This window comes from Eschrichtius robustus, chromosome 3, assembly GCF_028021215.1.
Source record: "Eschrichtius robustus isolate mEscRob2 chromosome 3, mEscRob2.pri, whole genome shotgun sequence".
Classification (NCBI taxonomy): domain Eukaryota; kingdom Metazoa; phylum Chordata; class Mammalia; order Artiodactyla; family Eschrichtiidae; genus Eschrichtius; species Eschrichtius robustus.
In genome coordinates, this window is record NC_090826.1 from 31726457 (window position 1) to 31748604 (window position 22148).

The window sequence follows — 22148 nt, forward strand, 5'->3', positions numbered from 1 at the left end:
CCGGACCCGGCCCCTCATTGGCCGCCCGAGCTGCCACTCGGGAGCAGCAAGGTAGGTGGTGCCCGTCACGTGCCCGGAATCACCTGACTCGGAGCCGTGGAGGTGGGGGGAGGAGTCACGAGGAGGGTGGCCCGGCCCGACCGAGCCCTGAGCCCTCTGCCCTCCGCCCCAGCCCGCACTTCGGTCCTGCCCAGCCACGCACCTTGCTCCTCACCGCTCTCCTGCTTTCTTCCGGGCTCCGGAGGCCATCACAATGGGAGATGCTCTCTGGGCAGTTGGGAGAATTGACTGTCCTACTACTACTATTGTGCTCGCCCAACCAATATTTATTGATGCCCGCGAAGTCCTGGGGCACAAGGGGCAAAGAACTGGAACCGCCTTGGACCCTGCCTGCCCTCAAGTTGCTTCAAGATTACTGGGGATCGGACCTCTGCGTAAGTAGTTTCCGTACGAGATATCAAATCGTAAGGTCAAAGGTACAGATTAAAATGCTCGGGAGTTGGGTGGATGGGAGCATCTCTAAGGAGCTGGCGTCTGAATAGTTCTAGAAGGATGGATATGGTTGGGATGTGCAAAGGTATGAAGGAGGAGCCAGCCAGAGTGAGGGCAAAGCCTCAACCAAGGCAGAGTCATGGGTGAGATAGTTCGTTCTAGCAGGTAACTGGACCCTGATAGGAAAGCAAGTGCAAGCAAGGGAGAATATCTTATCCTCTTTCTTCAGCAAATCACTGACAGTGAATACTCCTGCCACTTCACACTCATCAGGACCAGATTCCCCCTCCTCCCCACCCAAAGCCTACTTCTTCAGTAATTCTGTCCACCCATAGAACATTGCATCGTCTATGACCTCCTTCAGATCAGAAACCAAAAGAATGAATAAAGAAAGCAAACCAAAGCAAATGCTTATCACCAATATGTTTGGGAAAGCTAGAGGAATTTTTACTCTTTGGTCAGGCTTTAGAATTGGAAATTTGACAAAAGAGGATCCTCTTCCTGAAGGGGGCGTGGGTGGTGGTACTGATCTTCCAAGGAAACTAACTTCTTGATTATGAAGGGAAAGCATGTATGCAAATCTGGGACTTGGTTCTGCCTGAATGTCGAAGTTAGAGGTAGGACACATACTTAGAGGTCATCTAGTCCAACCTCTCACCTAAAGAGAATCCACTCTACAGTGTCTCTGACTGATAGACATGCAGCATACACTTCAGTAGATCCCAGGGAAGACAGCTCACTATCTCAATAGGCATCCAATTCCACTGTGGTAAAATTTTGTTTAAAAGTCTCTTATTCAGGCCAAAAATCACACTCCCTGGAGCTTATATACCAGAGTCTATAAGCAGTGGTCTTCATCTTTTTCACGACAGCATCTCAAATATTAGATTACAGTCTTCATTACCCACTGTCTTCTTTGTTCCACATTAAACATACTCAGTTCCTTCAGCCATTCCTTCTACAGTAACGTCCAATAGCACTTCCTCTGATGATAGAAATGTTCTACATCTACACTGCTCAATTGTTGCTAGTGTGACTGAGGAACTGAATTTTTAATTTTGGTTAATTTTAATTGCCAGATGTGGCTAGTGGCTACCGTAATGGACAACACAGCCTTATAGTTTCAAATGCACTCTCCTTTATATGCAACTGAGCTTGTCAACATCCATCAAATGTCTGACACCTACAATGCAGTACTGACCAATACAGCCTTCAGAGTGACTGTTTAGCACCTGGACAATATTAATGCTTTCCAGAATGGAATTTTTTTTTTTAATATCCATGAAGTATAAGTGGTTCACATTGATAGTCACTGGAACTAGTACTTTGTCAGCAATCCTAGTGCCTAAACTTGTATAGCTACTTTTTTTAACCTAAATGTAAGACTTGACATTTCAACTTTTTGGCTTAGGCTGTGAAGTTTAGGTACTTCAAATTGTTGATCATTTTCAAGCTCATTTCAATATAGTCTACCAACCAGCCCTTCCAACTTTGTGGCACTTAGAGAATTAGCATTACTACCATCTGACCCATATGTAGTCCTTTACAATTTGCAAGGTACTTTTACATCCATTATGTTTAATTTGATCCTTACAATACCTTGTGAGGTAGGCAAGATAACGAAATCTACATTTTATAGGTAAGGCAGCTGAAACAAACAGGAACTAAACGGATCGGATCCTTTTTTACTCCATTGAGCATCTTCTTGTATACTGTCTTCATCCAGATCCTTGATAGAAATGTTCAAGAGGACCTCCAGAGGCCAGGCTGACCCTGAATTCATAGCACTGACTGATACAGCAGTTTAAGCAGGTCAGTTCCCCCAAAAGGTCTGATTATTCAACCCACAGGTTGCCATTCTGTTCAAAAGGATGGTACAAGAGACAGTCATCTGACTTACATAAATATTAATACCAGTCCCATTGGGAAAAAAGCAAATGAGGGTTGGCTGCCAGAAAAAATTTCTACTTGCCTGTCCACAAAGGGACTGTCATACCAATTGCTTAAGGAAGCCAAGTCTCCCTGTCTTCCAAAACCCCCATGGGGCCATGTTTTATTATTATTTGTGGTTCTTAGCACATCCTGTCCCACACTGTAGCTGGTTATATACGTGGCTGATAGCTAACTTCAAGTCGTTCACCTTTATAACACCTAGCACTCAGCCCACTGCTGTCCATGTAGGAGGCACTCGAACGGGTAAAACATAAACCAATTCAAGTAAATGTTCTTCCAACTGTATCTGACTCCCCTCCAAAAACAAACTTGTGACTAGAAGAGGCACAGACCATTGCCACATTCCTGCCAACATGACTGATTAAAATGCCCTTATGATTGGCTTGGTCACAGTTTCCAGCAGGTGCTGAGGCTTTTGCTAGTTAAGCCAGCTTTCATTGGATTTTGTTTTCTGTGTGTTTTCACCAAAAAATAAAGATATTTCTCTAACAACAGGGACAGAATACATGAAATAGGACTACTTCTTAATAATGCTAGTCAATCAATAAGGAAAATAAGTGATCAGTAACACAAAACATCTGACTGTAGGTCTTCCAAGAAAGGAAAAAGGACTAACAAACAAGAATATAGTGCTTTACCATTTACAAATCTTTCACATACATTCCATTTGACCCTCACAACAACCCTGTGAGGTAGGCAGCACAGATATTATTCCCATTTAACAGATGAGGAAAGTGAATCTCAGAGCAATTAACTGATGTGCCCAAGGTTCTACAATTAGTAAATAATTTGTATTCATATCAGTCTTTGGCCTAAAAATTCAGCACCCCACCTCCCCTCATACTTGCCTACCTACTTCACAGGGATAATGAAGATAAAATGAATTCAAGGCTAGAAAAATACTTTGAGGGGAAAAAAGCACTATATAATTATACCCGCAAACTATAATTTTCCACGATATATGGCTCATTCCCCTTCTTGTCCCAGCTTGTGCGTGAACCCAGAATTTTATATTGCCTCTGTTCTGTGTTCAGCTAAGCAACAAGTAAGGCAGGGGAACGGTGTGATTCTCTTTAAAGTTATATAAATTATAATCAGGATAACTGCTATTATAGCAAGTTGAAAAACAACACAGAAAGGCCAATGTGCAACTGGGACCCACGGAAGCACACAGGAAAGCAAGGCAACATTATCAGATAGGGCATGATTGCATAGAAGGAAACGTGGTGTCAGAGTTCACACTGGCACACACACAGTTATCTAAGGCAAAGTGGTGGCAAAGAAGAGTCATTTGTTCCGCATTATATAAACAAGAGCAGAAGATTCATGAGACCCCATGCAACAGTATCTTATGTCACACAGATCTCTCCAGCTGCCTACAGAGACTATAAACAACACTGTCATCTTCATTTTAAAGAATGACTGTACCTGTGTTCATATCCTGAACTAAACCAAGGAATAGCTCCATGCTAAACTTCCTCGGCTAAAATACAACCAGTACCATCATTCCTAGTCAGACTAATAAACAGAATGTCTTTTAAGGTAATGAATTAGATGGCTGTGTTTAGATTTTTTTTCAGGATTCCCTTTTGATTCTCCTGCTTTTAAGACCCAAAGAAAGTTATATTGAGTTTTTATTGGTGATTCTAAGTATATGTGTTTATAACAAAGTGTGATAGGTGAATTTAACATATTAAAAGAGTGCTATAGCATCTGTTCGGAAAAGATTATATACTATACAAACTATTCAAGTCATACAAAACCATTTTTCAGTGTCTTTTCAACTGAGAAGAATCCTATTCAGCACGCTTCTCCTCCTGAGGTGGTTCATACTGAGCAAGCTATGGGGCAAAGACAGAGGAGTTTAGGTGAATTTGATTCTAAATTGGGTAAAAAACTTAATAGTAACAAAATGCGTTAACTATTATATTCAATTTAATTACTGAATCAGTAAGTTTATATTAAAATCCTATGCTTTCTAAACCACTCAGTGATTTTAATATTTAATATAATCAAACCTAGTGAAAGTTCTTTTTAAATAAACCTTTAAAATTACTGGGAAACTAAAACTTAATTCCCATTCATGACTGCACTACACAAATACTTGATATGCAATAATCTATATCTTCCCAAAGATGTTGTGGCTTATAGTAAGGTACTTTCTTCCTCTCCACCGTAAGTTTACTGAACTTTCTCCTAAAAAGCAGAAAAAAAGAATTATGTGACATATATTAATCTAGCCAGTCAATGAGGAGCAGCTAACGCTTTTGACTTAAAAGGTGCCAAAAAGTTGTGTGGCATCTACGCACTGTGGGATCTCAGATAATTTCAGACACTGAATTTTCTGTTATGCCGAGCTGGGGTCTGCTGCAACACTGCGCTAAGATTTGAGTTGTTCCAGTTAGCTGTCAGATTTGAGAAGCTAATTAGACTTCACTGTGCATTAGTTTCCTCACCTACAAAATGGTCTGTGCACCTGTGTCACTTATCTCACAAAGCTGAGAAGATAAAACACATCATGAGGAATGCCTAGAGTCAAGTGAAATGCATTATGTGATTCAGATGTGGTAAAACCTCAAAGACTTAAGAGCTGACTAGTTTGAACTTTATGAAAATTCTCACGGGAGCTTAAACAAAGAAAAAACTTCAGCACTAGACAAAATTAAGGGCAAGCAAATGTAGCGAGGTTAAGTGCAAACAAGTTTACAGAGTTAACACATTACAGGGCCACCACGTGACTACGCAGATTGTGCACTGCACAATCTAAGGGGTTCCATTAGCAAAGCAGTGGCCCTGTATTGACCTATTAAGTCAACTGCCTAAGACTCTAAGAAATCTCCATTTACTTATAAGCCACTAATCATTAACCAATATTTTCACCTTTTTGTTGATGAAGGTTCCCAAGAACCTCTTCTTGACCACACTTTGCTCATCCTATTTACAGTCTGCTCGTGGTTTTCTAGACAGGGCATCAGCTTGGCCTTGCAGTTAACTGAGATTGATATTCACCCGCCTCCCTCCCCTACTGTCCATTTTAGTGAGGTTTTGGTCATATAATCATTAAAGGTGACATTATTTTTAATATGAATTCTTTCAAAAATTTTACCTTTGTTTTCAGTTTTTTATTTTCTTCTACAATAGCTTCATATTTCTCTTTCATTTCTGCCAATTCTAGGCGAAGCAGCTCTATTTCTGGATTTTCTGGGGTAGCAGCTCCTAAGTGATGCTTTAAAAAACTAATATAAAAGTTAAGAATTTACTTGAGCTCAATGAAACTAATGAAATAGCCTTCTGAAATAATTCTCTGATGAGAGTTACCCCACCCTACCACAAATATTTACCCAGAGATAAAAATCCAAATACTCAAAGAAAGTAATTTTTTCAATAATCAAAAGTATTTTAAAGGTTAATATCTATGTGAAAAAATACGAGTTCAAAAAAATAAAGGCCTTTTTCTGACTTGAAAAATGAAAAGGATACTCCAAAGCACTATTAGGTTTCTCTGGTTCTTCATATAAGGCTACCAAAACTGCAAATCAAAAAGCAGAAACAAACAACAATTAAAGTCTTAAATTAAAATGGCTGAAATTATATTCCATACCCCAGTAAATATTGAGTGTCTATTATACACCACGCACATTGCTAGGACTGTCCATACCACGGTGAACAAGATAGACAAGGTCGCTGCTCTCAATGAATTTACAGTCTAGTGCAAAAGATAAACAAGGAACTAGACAAAAAAAGACTATCAAGCAGCAATATAGGGTAATGGGTTATAGGAGCACATTGGAAGAACACCTAACTCAGCCCAGGGCACCAGGGAAGGCGTCCCCAAGAAAGAGAAATAAGACCTGAGACCTAGGCAATGGTTTCAGATAAAAAGGGAAGGCCAGGGGCAAAAGAACAACGTATTGAGGAACTGAAAATTCAAGTGTGTCTAGATGGAGTTGTGAAAAGGGGGGCAGGAAAGGAAGCTGGAAAGGTGGTTAGGGAGGAGACTAGAGGATCCTGCAAGTTCAGTCGGGCCTTGGTCCTAAGAACAAAATGGCATGTAATTAAACAGTTATAAGCAGGGGAGTGACAGGATCACTCTTGACTCCTGTGTGGAAGACTGACGCGTGGGACAAGGGTTTAAGGGCAGGAAGAGCAATTAAGAGGCTGATATGGTAATCCAGTTTAAAAGAGTGACCTGGGAATTCCCTGGCGGTCCAGTGGTTAGGACTCTGCGCTTCCACTGCAGGAGGCACGGGCTCAATCCCTGGTCGGGGAACTAAGATCCCACGTGCCTCGTGGCGCAGCCAAAAAAAAAAAAAGGGAGAGAGTGACCTGCACTAGAGTGACAGAGGGATGAAAACAAGGTAGATACGTTTGAGATAAACTCTGTAGAGAATCAACAGGGCTATGGTTAACTGTTGGAAGGAAGAAGCTCTGAATTCAAAACGTTCTTCAAGAATGAAGTTTCACACACAACATGCTAAACCACCACCAACCAAAAACTTTACCAGTAATCAACATGCTCAAATCCATATTAAAATATATACTTCAGTGGTTTCATATCCAATAGTTCATGTCAGCACTACCTTTTCCATCTTATTATTGAACACATTCCTTCTAGGATATACGACTCAAGTAAAAATCTCTCTAAACCAGTGGTTAATTTTTTTGTGCACGGAACTCCTTGAAAACTCTGATCAAAGACAAAAAACTGTATCTACACACAAAAAAAATGTGCATATCTAGACCCCAGTTTAAGGACACCTCATAAACCAACTTACATGCTTCCCTTTTATTTTTTTAGAGTTGTAATAACCCTTCAAATATAGACAGTATTAAAAAAATCAAATGGGCAACTAATACTAACAACTTACGTTAAGTTCTGATACTCTTCTAAACGTACTTACAGCGCTGTTTTTTGAGAAATTGGCATATTTACACATCACTACCCTCTCCTCTCCTTCCCTCTTCTTTCAGTGTTACAGTACACTTTAATTCCTCTACTTACTACCTTTTTCTTGAACCTATGTACTCAAGCTTCTGTTTCTTCTTCCATTAATTTCCACTGATCTCTACCAAATTCTAACTTTATAAGACATGAATACTCTTACCCTTTCTTCCCTTCTTCCCCTACCCTTTCTTTTAGCTTCTAAATTTCTGTCAGTGGTAGTTACAAGGTTGATAATTACAGAACATAATGTAAATGTCAAGTTTCCTGTGCTTTTCTATAGATGAAATATACTTCCTTTTAAACAGACAAGAAATCTACACCCAGTGTTTCCCTTTTTGCCTTAGCAGCCGGGATTTTTAGAGGTTGATACAGTGCTCAAAGTAACTAAAATGCCTCTTCTTCCAAATGACTTATCTTTATCTTTAGCCATCCCTATAGCGTTTTAATGTTAGCGTTTTAATGTGGAAATAAGCTGGATAAAAATTATAAGTTAAATCTGTGTAAAGTACACAAAATCAAACTTTAAATAGATCATGTCAGTAGATACTCTGTTGTCTGATGTTACTTAGGAGACTGGAAATCTGGGAAAGTTGAGGGGGAATACCAGTAGATGTCAGTAAGGGAAAAGAAGCCTCTAGTGGTTTCCAGTCTCTCATGAAGGAAAATCCATGTATGGCCACAAGGCTGAATATCTTCATTTACCTCCCACTATCGTCACTTCTCTGTCCTTAACAGTGTATGTTTCATTCACTCCATCCAGCCACTCTGGCCTCCTTACACTTCCTGAAACTCAACATCACATTCAGCTCTCTGCTCAAATGTTCTTAAGAGAGGCCTTGCCTCACCACCCTATATAAAATGGCACACCCATCCTCCTTATCCCCTTACTTCGCTATGTTTTTTTCATAACACTTACCACTGGTTGACACTATGGTTTATCTGTCTCCCCCAACTAGGATATAAGTTCATTTAGAGCAGGGACTTTTGTTTTCCCCCACTGTTGTATCCCGGTGCCTAGAAAAGACACCTGAATAAAATGGTTAAATAAATGAAAGAAGTGCGCTTGTGGAGTTTTTTGAGGTGGAGGAGGTCGATGAAATTCCAGGAGTCTGTGATACCTCCCCAGATGACAGCACAAGTGCTTTCACGTAGTCCCTTAAATGTTTACTGAAACTTATTTGCAAAGAGATAGGAAACTGGTACCTGAACCTAAGGTAGCAACTCAAAATTACCAGCCCATGCTTGGGAATTAAAAGCCCTGCATTCTGCTAAGACCCAGAGTTGTTATTCTCCCAGAATTTTCTCCTAACTTTTGCTTCTGGCCAAAGAGCGGTATCCAAATTATTTCCCAGATACTTACTGTACTTCTCATGTGGACCCAGATCATCATCCCTGCCAACTCCTCTGCTCTGCACCCTTGAAAGTTCCAGCCAGTGAGTTGAGTGATACCTAACAGGCATTCGCCTTACTGCTTAGCTAATGAAATAAGCAGTACCCACACTACTTCTTGGAACCCCCCAGTTTCAAGCACCTTATTCATCTACTTAGATCTTAAACCCCAGAGTAAGAGATACAGTGTAACGGCTTCCATTTTTAAAAGTGAAAACAATATAACCGTTTTGATGTGCCCTCAAGCTCTTTAAACTGTGATTCTACTTTAATTGTGAAATCTGCACAAAGTAGGAATTGATATAGACTACGAAACGGGGTTCGGTTGAAAAGCCACAGCCAAACCGCTACTTCAGGGATTAGGTTCACTTAGCTACTTTATAGCCCGCTTTCAAACCTGGTCATTTCCCCACTTGCCCTTTGTTCGAAGGAAAATGTTTCTGTACAGGATTTTGAGGGCTCCGAAAAAAGTGTCAGGAGGGAGGAGTTGGGCTCTCAAGGTCTTTAGCAAACATGCTCACTGCGGCTGCTCAAGGCAAAGCAACGGAAGTTGGAGGGACTTCGCAACAGCTGCAAGAGTTTCACTCCCTGCGGCGAGAGCGGTAGCGAGAGCGAGGCTACCCGACCCCGGCGGCGGCCGGCAGCCAGGCGTGAGCCGGTCCCCGCTGAACCCCGAGGCCCACCTCGCTGGACCCGGGACGGGTCCCACCTGTTCCCCTCCTGCCCCACGCCACGGCCCGTCTGGGGCGCAGCGCCGAGGAGCACGACGAGGTCACGAGGAACCCTCTCCTGGCCCATGCTCACCCTTGGTCAGCGTGTCCAGCACCCCCGACTTCTCCAAGTACCTCCGGAACTGCTCGCGCTTCGAGTCGGCGGCCTGAGGAGACACGGCGGGTCAGTGGCCGAAGCCCGGGAGCCGGAGCAGGAAGAAGGCGCTGGGAGTCCGGCAACGCCGCCTCCGCCTCGCCACCTCAAGCCCCCCAGATCTGCGCGCGCGCCCCCACTCCCACCCGAGCCGACCAGCGGCTGGCTACCGCCCGCACGCCCCCAGCCACGCCGCGCCCCCCTCACTTTGTAATGGGCCATAGTGACAGCGGCAGCGGCGTAGCTGGCGCCGGAGACCGTGGCGGGCGGGCTCGGAGCAGCACTGCTCATGCGCGGAAGGGCGCGTGCGCCTGCGCACTTGCGAACCACGGTCCGGGACCGCCGGGGTGCGGCCCGTTTTCATGGCGACCAGGACGCTCTGAATGCCCCACAGTGAGCTGAGCCAAAGGAGGCTGCGTACGCCCGCCCCTCTGTCTAGCAAAGCAGCACTTCTCCTTCCTCTTCCGGTTCTCGCAGAGATTCGGTTACTTAGTAGGAGGCTGGGTTTTGGTAACTCCGGACAAGTGTCCAGGTGGGGCCAAAGATGGGCGTGGCGCCAGGGGGCGGGGCCTACTGAGCCCTGGAGCACTAGAACTCATTCCAGAGACTGGGGTCCGGGAGTGGGCGGATCTGTCTCAACTAGGACCTCAGAAGCTCTGGCAGCGTGTGTGTGCTGGCTTGTCGACTCCCATCTTGAAAAAGGGCGCACTAACGAGGGCAACCCTTGGATTTCCAATGGCTGGAGGACTGCTTAGAATCGTCTGTTTGGGCTCCAGCTCTTATATTTGGAGTCTCCTTGTTTTGTGGCCAACTTGATGTGGGCCTCCGGAGGGTGAGCAGTAATGTGCTAATAATAGCTAGCACTTTTGAGCGCTTACTGTGTGCCTGGTAGTGCATTAAACACATATGTTTCTTATTTTAATTCTCACACCGTCCCTGTAAGGTACGTACTGTTAGTAAACTGTCAAGGATAGATAACCAGTGAGTAGTAGAGCCAAGACTCCGATCCTGGCACTAAATCACGATGCTAACTATAAACTGGTGAAAGAAAGCGACCAATCTTTTTAGGATTTTATTTACCTAGATAGCAACATTATGATTATCTTCAAGACAGATCAGGTTGCAGTCTATAAAGAAACTGCGTTAAGTCCCAGGGGCAAAGTTTAATCAGTGTCCAGAAGTAAAAGATTAATAACCAAAAGAGGGAATTAACATAGATTAAGAACAATCTCTGAAGGCTGTGCTCCCTTCAAGGAAAAACCTGGTTCCATTTAGCTTCGATTCTGACATGTGATTTTCCCAAAATTAGTGTTATTCTGAAGGGAGCCTGTAGAAAAGTAGTCCTGACTTGGTAACTCTATGTCTTTGAACTTGAAACTACTCCTTCCCAATTCAGAATTAGAGCCATTTTCCCTTTTTTAGATGGGTTTGCAGTTGTCTGTCTGAACAGCTGGTCTGTAGAGCTGCCCTATCTGTTTTTTCTGTGCTCGACCATCATTAAGCTACTTCTTTGATAATGTAATACACAGAATGTCTAAAAGCCAACAGCTGTTCAGATCTGAAGGTCTGTGGGAGCCCGCCTACCAATGAGATTGTTTGTCAGCGACACTAAATGATTTGGAGGACAAGCAGTAGGGTTACTGCAGGTTCTGACCAACTCGGATTCAAAGGACAACCCTCCCAAAGAATCAGGAGTGTCTGGAACGTCAAGTGGATGGAAGTCTCCCTGTGAAGGAGGAAGGGTTCTGATTGTGCTCTCTCTGAGCTGGCCCTTGAGGTTACCTTTAGGAGGTAATGCCTGGTTTTCATTTTCTGCAGAGGGACCCCAGGCAGCACGAAGCCATTTCGGTTTCCAGGTGTAGTTAGCTGGCAGAGAGAAAGCTGTTTGGGGTGACTGCCCCGTGTGGTTGTTCAGATCTATAGCATCACCTGGAATAGAACAGTGACCTTTAGAGTAGTGGTTCCTTTTGCTGTCTTTGCCATCAGTTTCTCTTTTTCCCCTCAACTGGTTACCATTAACTTCTTTTCCAGATATTTTGTGAGTGTCTTCTTTATTACTTGAGTTGATGTTTTGAAGATGACCACAGGTAGTACTAAGCATGCACATCTCAGAAAGTAGCGTTTCCTGTTCATCCAAAATGCCTTTGTCATCATTTCCACTGTGATTATCAGGATCTGTCTGAAATGCAGGTGGATTTAAACCAGGATACGCTGCTGTGTGTGTTTGCTTTTCCACTAACAGACTGTAATCAGGTGCAAAAGAGAATCGTTTCAGTGAATTTGCAGATGTGTTTTGATATTTGGCAAGGTTTTGTTTTGACTTGGTGGTACAAAATTCGTTATGTTCATCCTTCAATTTATATTGTCCCCAAAGCCCTCTTTTAATCTTTTTAAAACCTAGATGGAATATTTCTAGAACATTTAAGAAAAGTGAAACAGTAGCTATGGATTGCATAAATAATAGGAATATTGTCTTTTCTGTGGGTCTTGAGACAAAACAATCAATTATATTTGGACACGGGTGGCCGTGGCATTTAAATAGAGGGTCTAAATGAAATCCATATAAAAGATACTGTCCAATCATGAACCCAACTTCAACCACAGAGCGAGTGAAAATGTGTATCACATAAGTGCAAAGCAAGGTTCCTCTGAGTGGAGCTTTATTTAGTTTCCTTTGCTCAAGCTGACGCAGTTCTTGCTCCAATCTCCTCCGATCCCCAGGCATTTCAAGCTCTGCCTCCTCCAGTTCACCCCTCAGTTGAGCTTTCTTCATCTGCCTCTCCTTCTCCAGAACTCTCAGTTGGTACAAAGCATGGCCCATGTAGACGAGGGATGGTGAAGACACAAATATCACCTGCAAAACCCAGTATCTAATGAGGGAGATAGGAAAGGCCTGATCATAGCATACATTTCTGCAGCCGGGTTGTTCTGTATTACAGATGAAGTCAGACTGCTCATCATTCCAGACATCTTCAGCAGCTACACCCAGAACAAGCATTCGAAATATGAACAGGACGGTGAGCCACATCTTTCCAATCATGGTGGAGTGGATGTGAACTTCCTCCAGAAAGCCTCCAAGGAAATTCCAGTCCCCCATGTTTATTTAGTCAGCCATCTTAGCTCTGAACCCCATCAAATAGGAGGCAGATAAATTCTTCCATTCTGAAGCGTGTGCTATTTCTTAAGGCAAACCTATGGCCAAAATATGAACAAAGCATCACTCGTTCAGCATGCTGGTTGCTCTACTTTTTTCCCTAGAAAGTTGTAATAATCTGTTACCAAGAATATGTTTAAGATGTCAGGAATATAAAATCATTTATGTTTAGACCTTACAATGCAATGAGAAAAAAAAAGATACCTGAAGGAGGGGTGTATATATTCCCTCCTATGAAGAACAGAATTATAGGAATTCCTGTAAGAAAAGAGTCTTCTTACTCAGCTGAAGTTTGTTGTTTTATTTTTTTTAACTGAGAACTTTTGGAGAGGTTCCTAAAACTACTGACTTGATCTTACAAACCTATTAAGATTATTTTATATAAAAACTATAACCAAAGTCAATGATTTTAAAATCTCATTTATGCACAAAGGAAAAGGCATGTTTCATTTCATAATCCAGTAAGATACAGCATTTAAAGAAACCAAAAGAAACAAATCTGACTCTCGCTATAAGAATGTAGATTAGTTTTTTAATCCACATTTAAATGTCTAAATTCTAGTTTCTTTCTGGCAGTTTTTGGGCATTTTCAGAAATCATTTCAGTAATATATTTATGAATATTTATGAAATTATTACTAACTTTGCTGTGAAAATTTTCCAAAAATTCTCAACTATTTTGTACTACCAGGTTGTTATTAGATATTGCTTGAAATAAATTGATCATTGGTATGGTGGTAGTATTATAGAAATCTTCATTATAACAGTATTTGACCTTTTTAAGACATGTAGCTTGCTTTGTGGAGGGAGCAGTGGGGCGAGTTATAATATAGATGCTTGGATTATGAGCCAGTAGGTCCCATATTAGAGTTGATACCCTAGGATATCTAAGAGAAAATATATCCCAAAGGAAAGAAAAAAAGAGTGAATATTTTCATTCACTTTCATTTAACATATAAATGTATGTCCTATGTCCCTTATAGAAAGGGAAATGTTACACAATCAAACAACATACTGGGATATTATAGCTACAAGATATGTTCATCACAAAAATCCTATGAAGTAGGTATGTTGTTCCCCCATTTTACAGATCAGGAAACTGAGGCACACCTTAAATTACCCAAGATCACACAGCTAGAACTGGTATTCAAACTCAATCACTGTGGCTCTAAGGTCAGCTCGTAACTGTTTTACTAAACTGTTATTTTTCCTCTCTAAGCACACTTGAAATTTTCATGAAAGAGATATTAAGAAATCATCTGTTTTCTCTTACAAGTTTAATTATTTAAATTAGGTATGTCAAATAGTGAAAGTTTTGACTGTTTAAATAACAGGTTCTAGAGTCTTTAGTTCCTTTTTGAAAGCTTTATATAGTTCAAAAGACTTGCAGAAGCATCAAACTTCTAAAATTGTGTTGTATTCCTGAGATAGAGAAAATTTCTATTTGACTTTATTATGTTAATAGTACTATACTCTTTGACCCAACAATCCAAAGCATTTTAAAGTGTAAGCAAAGATATTATTCTTGTTGTTTATAATAATCATAACTTGAAAATATCCAAAATAATTATCAATACAAGAAAGACTGTTTTGTACATATAAATAATAGTACATCCACAGTGTGGTACTATGCAACCAATATAAATAATAAATATATACTAATATAAAAAGACATTGATATATCGTTTCAGTAACATTCACATTATAAAATATAGAATAATATGGCCCCATTATTGTAAGTTTATTTATATGTAGAGATGCATCCAATAAAGCCTAGGATATTCATCAAAATATTAACTATGATTATCTCTGGGTAGTGTGATTACAATTGACTTAATTTTTTATAATTATATATATTTTAATTTTTTCTTTTACCATGAGCACTTTACTGTTAAAATCACCAAAAGAAATTAAAGTTTTTTTTTTTCCTTAAAGGACAAGTGCATGGTATTTCCTGAAAGAAGAAGTACTATTATTTAGCTTCAAATCTTAGGTCCTAAAGCTTTCATAGCAAATGACACAAATACTAATATACACAGATACAGTACTATAGAGTTCAAAAGAAAAGAAAAAATTTCAAATGACTCTTAATTAGCTAAGACAGAGAGATTAACACAGACCTTTCTCAGTTTAGGTAAATCTGAAGCAGATCATGCTTAAAAGTTATACCACAGCCATCTTCAGCTTAATCTCTGAATGTGTCCCTTTGCAGATGTAGAGCAGATTCAGTTTGGTTCAGTGCAGTGAGTGAGTCAGGCATCAGCTAAAATCCATCTCCCTGTCTTCATTCCTGCTTCTAAAACAGCGCTACCCAATGGAACTTTTTTTTTTTAAATCCGGTGGAACTTTTTGCAGCAATGTTGGAATAGACTCCATCTGCACTGTCCAATAAGATGGCCACTAGAAACACATAGCTATTGAGCACTTGCAACGTGGCTTGTGTAACAGAGGCACTGAGTTTTTAATTTTATTTAATTTTAATTAAATGTAAATAGCTACATGTGCCTAGTGGCTACCTTATTGGGCAGCACACATAAAGAATATTTCCAACATTTCTAATACTACAGCACAGTTTAGGAGACTAAAATTATGAGCCCCAAATTAAGCTGAATAAATGGCTCCTCTATAATTCAGAGATGTCACATTTAAAACACCAGATGTTTGTGTGCTTTTTTAATGGTAACTTTACGCCCCGGGGAACCCAGAAAGACATCACTGTTTTTGGTAATGTGAACGATGTTTCTAGTACCAAAATAATCTAACTAGATAATAACTTCTTAGTCATCAGTCTTAATAATCAATGGGTCATGTCCGATTTCATAGTTAGATGAATCCTGTTTCTCTGTCTAGTTTTCTATTATTAACAATTACATTGCACTTTAGGTCATTAAAGATCTCTCTTCAGAGCTAGTGACCTAGTGGGTTGGCAATGGCAGATAAATATTTCTTCCCTGGGCTTCTTTGCCAACTATAGCTAATTTTCAAATTAAATGCAACCCTTTCATCAGGAAAATATATATATATATTCATATTTTGTATATTATGTATTATATAAATTATATATTATGTGTAATATATAAATCATAAATTATTAGTAAACTTAAAAAACACTAAGCTTCATTAGTAGTCAGAGAAATACAAATTAAAATAAAGTATTATTTTTTAACTATCAAAATGTAAATTTTTTCAAGATTTATAATACCTGCTTTTGGCAAAAGTATGAGGAAACTGTTACTCTCATATGCTATCGGTAAGAATATAAATGGATACAGCTGTTTAAAAGGTAATTCAGAGTCTTCCCTGGTGGCGCAGTGGTTAAGAATCCGCCTACCAATGCAGAGGACACGGGTTCGAGCCCTGGTCTGGGAAGATCCCACGTGCCGCAGAGCAACTAAGCCCGTGCACCACAACTACTGAGCCTGCGCTCTAGAGCCTGCAAGCCACAACTACTGAAACCCGCACGCCTAGAGCCCGTGCTCCGCGACAAGAGAAGCCACCGCAATGAGAATCCCGCACACCGCAACGAAGAGTAGCCCCCGCTCGCCACAACTAGAGAAAGCCCCAGCAACAAAGACCCAACTGAGCCAAAAATTAATTAATTATTTATTTATTTTTTAAAAAGGTAATTTAGGGAATTCCCTGGTGGTCCAGTGGTTAGGACTTGGAGCTTTCACTGCCATGGCCCGCGTTCAATCCTTGGTTGGGGAACTAAGATCCCACAAGCCATGTGGCACGGCCAAAAAAAAAAAGGTAGATTAAATCTATCAAAATTAACATAGCATTTCTGCTTCTGGATGCTTGAAATATCCATTCATTCATTCATTCTCAAAGACACACTGCACATACTAGGATGTTCACATAGCACTGTTGGTAATAATACAAAATCAGCACAACTTAAGTGTTCAATAGAGGAATGGTTAAATAAACTATAGTACATCTTTATCATTAACAATTCAGAGAATAAAGATCTCTAGGGGCTAACAGAAAGATCCCTAAGTCATATTATAAAACAAGTTACAGAACAATACATGTAGTATGATCTCATTTATCTTGTTAAAACCCTTCATTTCATATGTACATTTAAATAGCTAAAACAGCGAGATTAACCCAAACCTTTCTTAGTTTAGGTAAATCTGAGAAGCAAATCATGCTTTGAGAAGTTATACCAAAGTCATCTTCAACTTGTTCTCTGAATTTATCCCTTGGTGGGTATAGAGCAGATTCAGTGCAGTTCAATGCAATGAGTGAGTCAGCCATCAACTGAAAGCCATTTCCCTTTCTGCTCATCCTGAGTCGAAAAAGGTCTAGGAGAATATACACCCAACTGTTGACAATGGTCATCACAAGGGAAAAGAGCAGGTTTGGGGTGGAAAGGTAAAAGAGTTTCTTTTAAGATCTTTGTTTAACCAAGAACATAACTGTATTCTCATACTCAAATTTTAAAGAATTCTGAAACAAATCCCAGATCAGCTTTTCTCAAAATGCTAAAATACTACTTTTCTCACTATATCTAATTAAGCATGTATCCTCCTTTCAGAATACAGCAACATGTTTAGGTGGGTTTTAAATAAAACATGCTTATGATAAAAGAAGAAAAAATTGTATTTCCTGCATTCAGGTGACCTAAAACTACTATTTTGGAAAAAGAATGGCCAGCAATCTGGGTTCCATACAAGAAAAGGACACAGGCATCCCAGCTTTCAGATGACATTTTACCTTTTGTAAATACCCACTCATAGAAGAGCCACTAGCCACGTAAAGGATGAGAATCTTATCATAGATGAGACTCCAAAAAGAGTCCAGGTACATAGTGTGCACGAGAAAGATAGTTCCAGGTTCCTTGGGATCCTAGACACACTATTCAAATCTTTTTTGTTTTGTTTGGCTGAGTTGGGTCTTTGTTGCTGCACATGGGCTTTCTCTAGTTGCAACGAGTGGGACTACTCATTGCAGTGGCTTCTCTTGTTGCAGAGCACGGGCTCTAGGCAAGCGGGCTTCAGTAGTGGCAGCACGCGGGCTCAGTAGTTGTGGCGCAAGGGCTTAGTTGCCCACACTACTTGAATCTTAAACTAGCAATCCAGAGAATTCTTCTATAAGGTATTTCTACCATTCTTGGTACACCCTTAGAAATGTTTCTTCCCATACTCCCATGATATTTTTTAAAAATAAATTTATTTATTTGTTTATTTATTTATTTTGGCTGTGTTGGGTCTTTGTTGCTGTGCACGGGCTTTCTCTAGTTGCGGCGAGTGGGGGCTACTCTTCATTGCGGTGCGCGGGCTTCTCATTGCGGTGGCTTCTTTTGTTGTGGAGCACGGGCTCTAGGCGTGCAGGCTTCAATAGTTGTGGTGCGTGGACTCAGTAGTTGTGGTTCGCAGGCTCTAGAGCATCAGGCTCAGTAGTTGTGGTGCACAGGCTTAGTTGCTCTGAGGCATGTGGGATCTTCCAGGACCAGGGCTCAAACCCATGTCCCCTGCATTGGCAGGCAGATTCTTAACCACTGCGCCACCAGGGAAGCCCCACCATGATACAATAAACTTTTGGTATTTGGGGAACACAGCACTGATAGACCAGGAGGGCAGGAGAATATGGGCTGTCAAGTCATTACCAACCTTTAAATCCTGCCCCCTCTTAGACAAGTTACTTGATTTTTTTTAAGAGTTCGCATATCCTCCTCTCTAAGATACAGAGTAATAGCTGCCTTTCTGGGTTGTTAAAAAGATGAGCAATAGTGCATATAAAGCACCCCAAACAGTGACTTATCGACTCGAACAGTGATGGAAAGTGATAATCAATAGTCTGACAGATGTGAAAAGTTTTTATTTTCAGCATAGAACATTATTTGTGGATTCTATCAAGCAATCTCTATAGTATACCCTCGTAGGAGAGCAAGTCTCTTTTAGAGGATACATACCCTCACGCAGCACACCTGGGAAAGAGCCAATCTTTAGTTCTCACTTCCCTTCCCTTTTCTTTCTTCCTCTTCCCCCTCATGCACTCAGAAGAGCCCCTTCCTTAAACCCTAACTCCTTTTGTAAGCAGTCTTTGAAACTGACGACTTCAAGGGTGTTTTGTCCTGTTTATAAAATTGTTAGCATTTGCTGGGACTTCTCTGTTTCTTCATAGAGAGTTCTCCAGTTTTTTCCCAGATGACTCCTTTTATTAATTGGTTTGTGTTAGGGGCAAGTCAGTTCGCTGGGGATAGGAAAATGTTGAAAAACACAGCAAATAAGACGCAAGCTAAATAAGCTGCAATTGCTATCCAAAACCTTGGATCTTTCAGCAGTGCCTTATCAAAGCAGCTGAACACGGTATAACCAATGGACATTCCAGCAAATCCACCTGCAATGTGAGCTGCAAAAGACACCTTGAGAAAAAAGGGGGAAAAACGGGAATAAGTGAAGAAAATGTTAATTGCATATTTCAGCTGTTTAAAAAACAAATACCATCCCAGTCAAAGAGTCTTAAAAGTCTGAACGGCAAGGTGGTGAGACAAAAGAGACAAAAAAACTCCATGTGCACAGAGAGGAGATATTCCAAATCATGCAAAGCTAAAAAAAATATCAGTTCACTGACTCTGAGTACACAAGACAGAGCCATCATTTCTCTAATCTTGGTCATCATTGCGTTTAGGATGGTTCTATATAAGGCCAACCAAGAGAGTAAGAGTTGAGGTGCCATGAGGGATCTCTATAGGAGCATAATCTGATCGCACATAAATGGAATGTCTAAATTAAAAAATACACACAGATAGTCAAACGGAAACTACCAAATTCAAAGACCAATTTCAATAAAACTGGAAATCTTTGTCAGTTTTCTTTTTATTGTAAATTCATCTGGACCCAAATTATTGCTGCTTTCCAATCTGCATTTTATTCTCTGTGAAGTCCCTTCACTCCTGTTTTTTGAAATAGCTACCAATATAGCAGGTGCAGAGAACTAGAGCCAGTTGTCAGGGCTATGAGAGAGAGAAGTGAAAAGGACAATCCAAAAGGCTGATTTCCTCAGGAATTTTCTTAACTTCCAAGTGTAAAACTGACTGCCCTAAATCTCAGAATTGTTGCCCCTATTTGGTGACCCTTTTTAGCTATTGATATGATAGGTAATATAAAAAATAATAAATTGAACTCACCGGGGACCCATTTGCAGGGACAAAGAACCTTCTGTAGAGAGCAAATCCCATGTCCGACACAACTAGAAGGGAAAACAGCCCAGTGAAGCCCCACGATCTCCAAAATAGTGTGCCAGTTTTTTTTGGTTCCCCTCTAGCAATGGTAGCAACGTTTATTGAGACTTACTCTGTGCTAGGTACTGTTCTAAGAGTTTTACATGTACTAGCCTCCATCATTAATCCTCACAACAACCCCATGAAATAGGTACTATCATTATCCCATTTTATAGATGTATTGATCCAACAAGTATTTATTGATTATCTCCCATGTGCCAGGCACTATTCTAGATGGTGGAGATACTGCCGTGAACAGATCAGACTGCCTCATGGAACTGAAAGTCTAGTTGGGGAAGGCAAATGAATAAGAAAAAAATACAGTATTGTCAAATGGTGCTTAGTGCTATGGAGAACACACAAAGAGAAGAAGGAGAATTGGGAATGCTGGGAGTAGGGTGTGATTTTTAACTGGAGAATCAGGGAGGATCTCAAGGAGAATATGGCATTTGATAGAGATAAGGGAGCAAGCCATGCTGACCTTTGAAGTAAGAGTCCTCTAGGCAGAGGGCAGTGCAAAGTCCCTAAGGCAGGACCATCCGTACCTGGTGTGTTTGAGGAATACCAAAGCAGTTGATCTGGTTGCATAGGTGGTTTTCAAAGGATGGTTCCCTGCCCCACTGGGGATCCCAGCATCACCGGGAACTTACTAGAAATGAAAATTCTCAGGCCCACCCCAGACTTACTGAACCAGAAACTCTAAAAGTAGGGCTCAGCAGTCTGTGTTTTAACAAGACCTTCAGGTGATTCTGGACTAAAGTTAGGGATAAAGTAGTAGGTGATGAGATCAAACAGAAGCAGATGCAGATCATGTAGGGCCCTTATGGACCATTGTAAGGACTTTGACTTTTACGCTTTGAAGCTTTTGAGCACAGGAGTGACATGTCTGACTTATGTTTTTAAAAGATGATTCTGGCTGCTGTATAGGAAACATACTCTAAGGAAGCAAAGACAGGAGCAAGCAGACAAGCTAATTACTACTACTGCAGCAACCCAAGTGAGGAATGACGGTGGCGTTTTATACATAAACCAAAACACAGAGGTTAAGTACTTGCCCAAGGCCGCCCATCTCAGAGGCAGTAGTGGGATTTGAACCTTAAGCAGTCTGACTGTGGGAGGCTTCACTCTCACCCACCACACTAATCGCCTCTGATTACCATCAGGAGTACAGAAGATGGGCCAAAAAAGGAAATGAGTCCACATCTTCTGATGGAACAGTGAGAGCCAGAACTTAGACATTCCTCAAATAAGTCAGACCTCTGATGCTAAAAGAGCTTCCAGGTTTCTTGGCTTAGAAGAACTCTGCCCTACATGTGCACTTGGAAACATCTCCTGCAGCTGTCACATTCCACACCCATCCCCCAATTCCCTGTGCTCTACTTAGTGAATGTCCTAGGAGAGAGAAAGACCTAGTCCTTGCCTTTGGGAAAACAGCATCAGGACCATGTGTTCTGGCTAGTTTCCCTTTCAATACAGTATTGACACTGAAGTCACTGGATAGAAATTGAGGTCGAGGAGAAGTATTCAATGTTAATTTAATTGTAAATGACTATCACACAAAATGCTGGATAAATGTGGCTATATTGTTTTTTCGATCATTTGCAATTCCTGATCCAGTTTAATAACGAGATAGGACTAGGAAAGTATAAGAAAACCACTGCTGGAAAACAGGGTTGACTTACTGGAGACAGTTACTTTGGTCTAGTCTTCCACAGTTGGAGACCTCCTTTCAAAAACTCTTTGTAACCCTTAGCCTGTCAATTTCTCCATTCAATTTCTCTCTTGTTTTGGCCCATTCTGACTTACATCTGCCTGGCCCTTTCTGCTTCCCAGGGGAGTTTACTTCTAAGCTGCTGCAGTCTCTAAACTGAGACCTGTCTTCCCACCTGAAAAGAAGCCCTCATTCCAATAAACCAAATCATTGTCTTCAATAAAATTTGACACTCATTTTAAGGGAGATGCCTTTATATGGATTTTTTTGAAGGATGAAAATGTGCGATTTCCTGAACTTTTTCCGGGGAAGCTCAGTTGCTTTGTTAGAAAACAGATCCAACAAATAATGCTTAATGAAGGAAGGTCCTAGGGCCAATTGTCCTTCACAATTAGGAATAATATTTACCATTTAAA

The 22148-nt window shown here is 40.8% G+C and overlaps 3 protein-coding genes and 1 long non-coding RNA gene across 6 annotated transcripts in view; 1 reads left to right on the forward strand and 3 right to left on the reverse strand.

Moving 5' to 3' along the window:
• Positions 1-100: 100 nt before the first annotated feature.
• The window catches only part of LOC137762128 (uncharacterized), a 63980-nt gene continuing 41932 nt past the window's right edge, over positions 101-22148 (forward strand). For both annotated transcript variants that reach the window (XR_011073499.1, XR_011073498.1), the window contains exons 1-2: positions 101-434; positions 2219-2304. This is a non-coding gene — a long non-coding RNA (uncharacterized lncRNA). The remainder of the gene's footprint in view (positions 435-2218; positions 2305-22148) is intronic.
• On the reverse strand, positions 3065-10007 carry MYCBP (MYC binding protein). 2 transcript variants are annotated; one of them, XM_068539564.1, is made up of 5 exons: positions 9851-10001; positions 9584-9656; positions 5926-5974; positions 5552-5681; positions 3065-4286 (listed from the first exon to the last, which is right to left on the reverse strand). In XM_068539564.1, exons 1-5 carry the CDS (start codon positions 9932-9934, stop codon positions 4242-4244), a joined length of 381 nt encoding a protein of 126 aa, XP_068395665.1. In that variant the 5' UTR covers positions 9935-10001; the 3' UTR covers positions 3065-4241. The 2 variants fall into 2 exon arrangements, with proteins under 2 accessions (XP_068395665.1, XP_068395666.1); XM_068539565.1 differs by lacking the exon at positions 3065-4286 and adding an exon at positions 4483-4641 and having other exon boundaries at positions 9851-10007.
• On the reverse strand, positions 11196-12740 carry GJA9 (gap junction protein alpha 9). The gene has a single exon (XM_068539561.1). The coding sequence runs from the start codon at positions 12738-12740 to the stop codon at positions 11196-11198; it is 1545 nt and encodes a 514-aa protein (XP_068395662.1).
• RHBDL2 (rhomboid like 2) overlaps positions 18525-22148 on the reverse strand; it is a 53547-nt gene continuing 49923 nt past the window's right edge. The window contains exons 7-8 of the mRNA XM_068539563.1: positions 19929-19990; positions 18525-19163 (exon numbers count right to left, since the gene is read on the reverse strand). Of these exons, the coding sequence (XP_068395664.1) occupies positions 18984-19163; positions 19929-19990 (242 nt within the window). The 3' untranslated portion in view covers positions 18525-18983. The remainder of the gene's footprint in view (positions 19164-19928; positions 19991-22148) is intronic.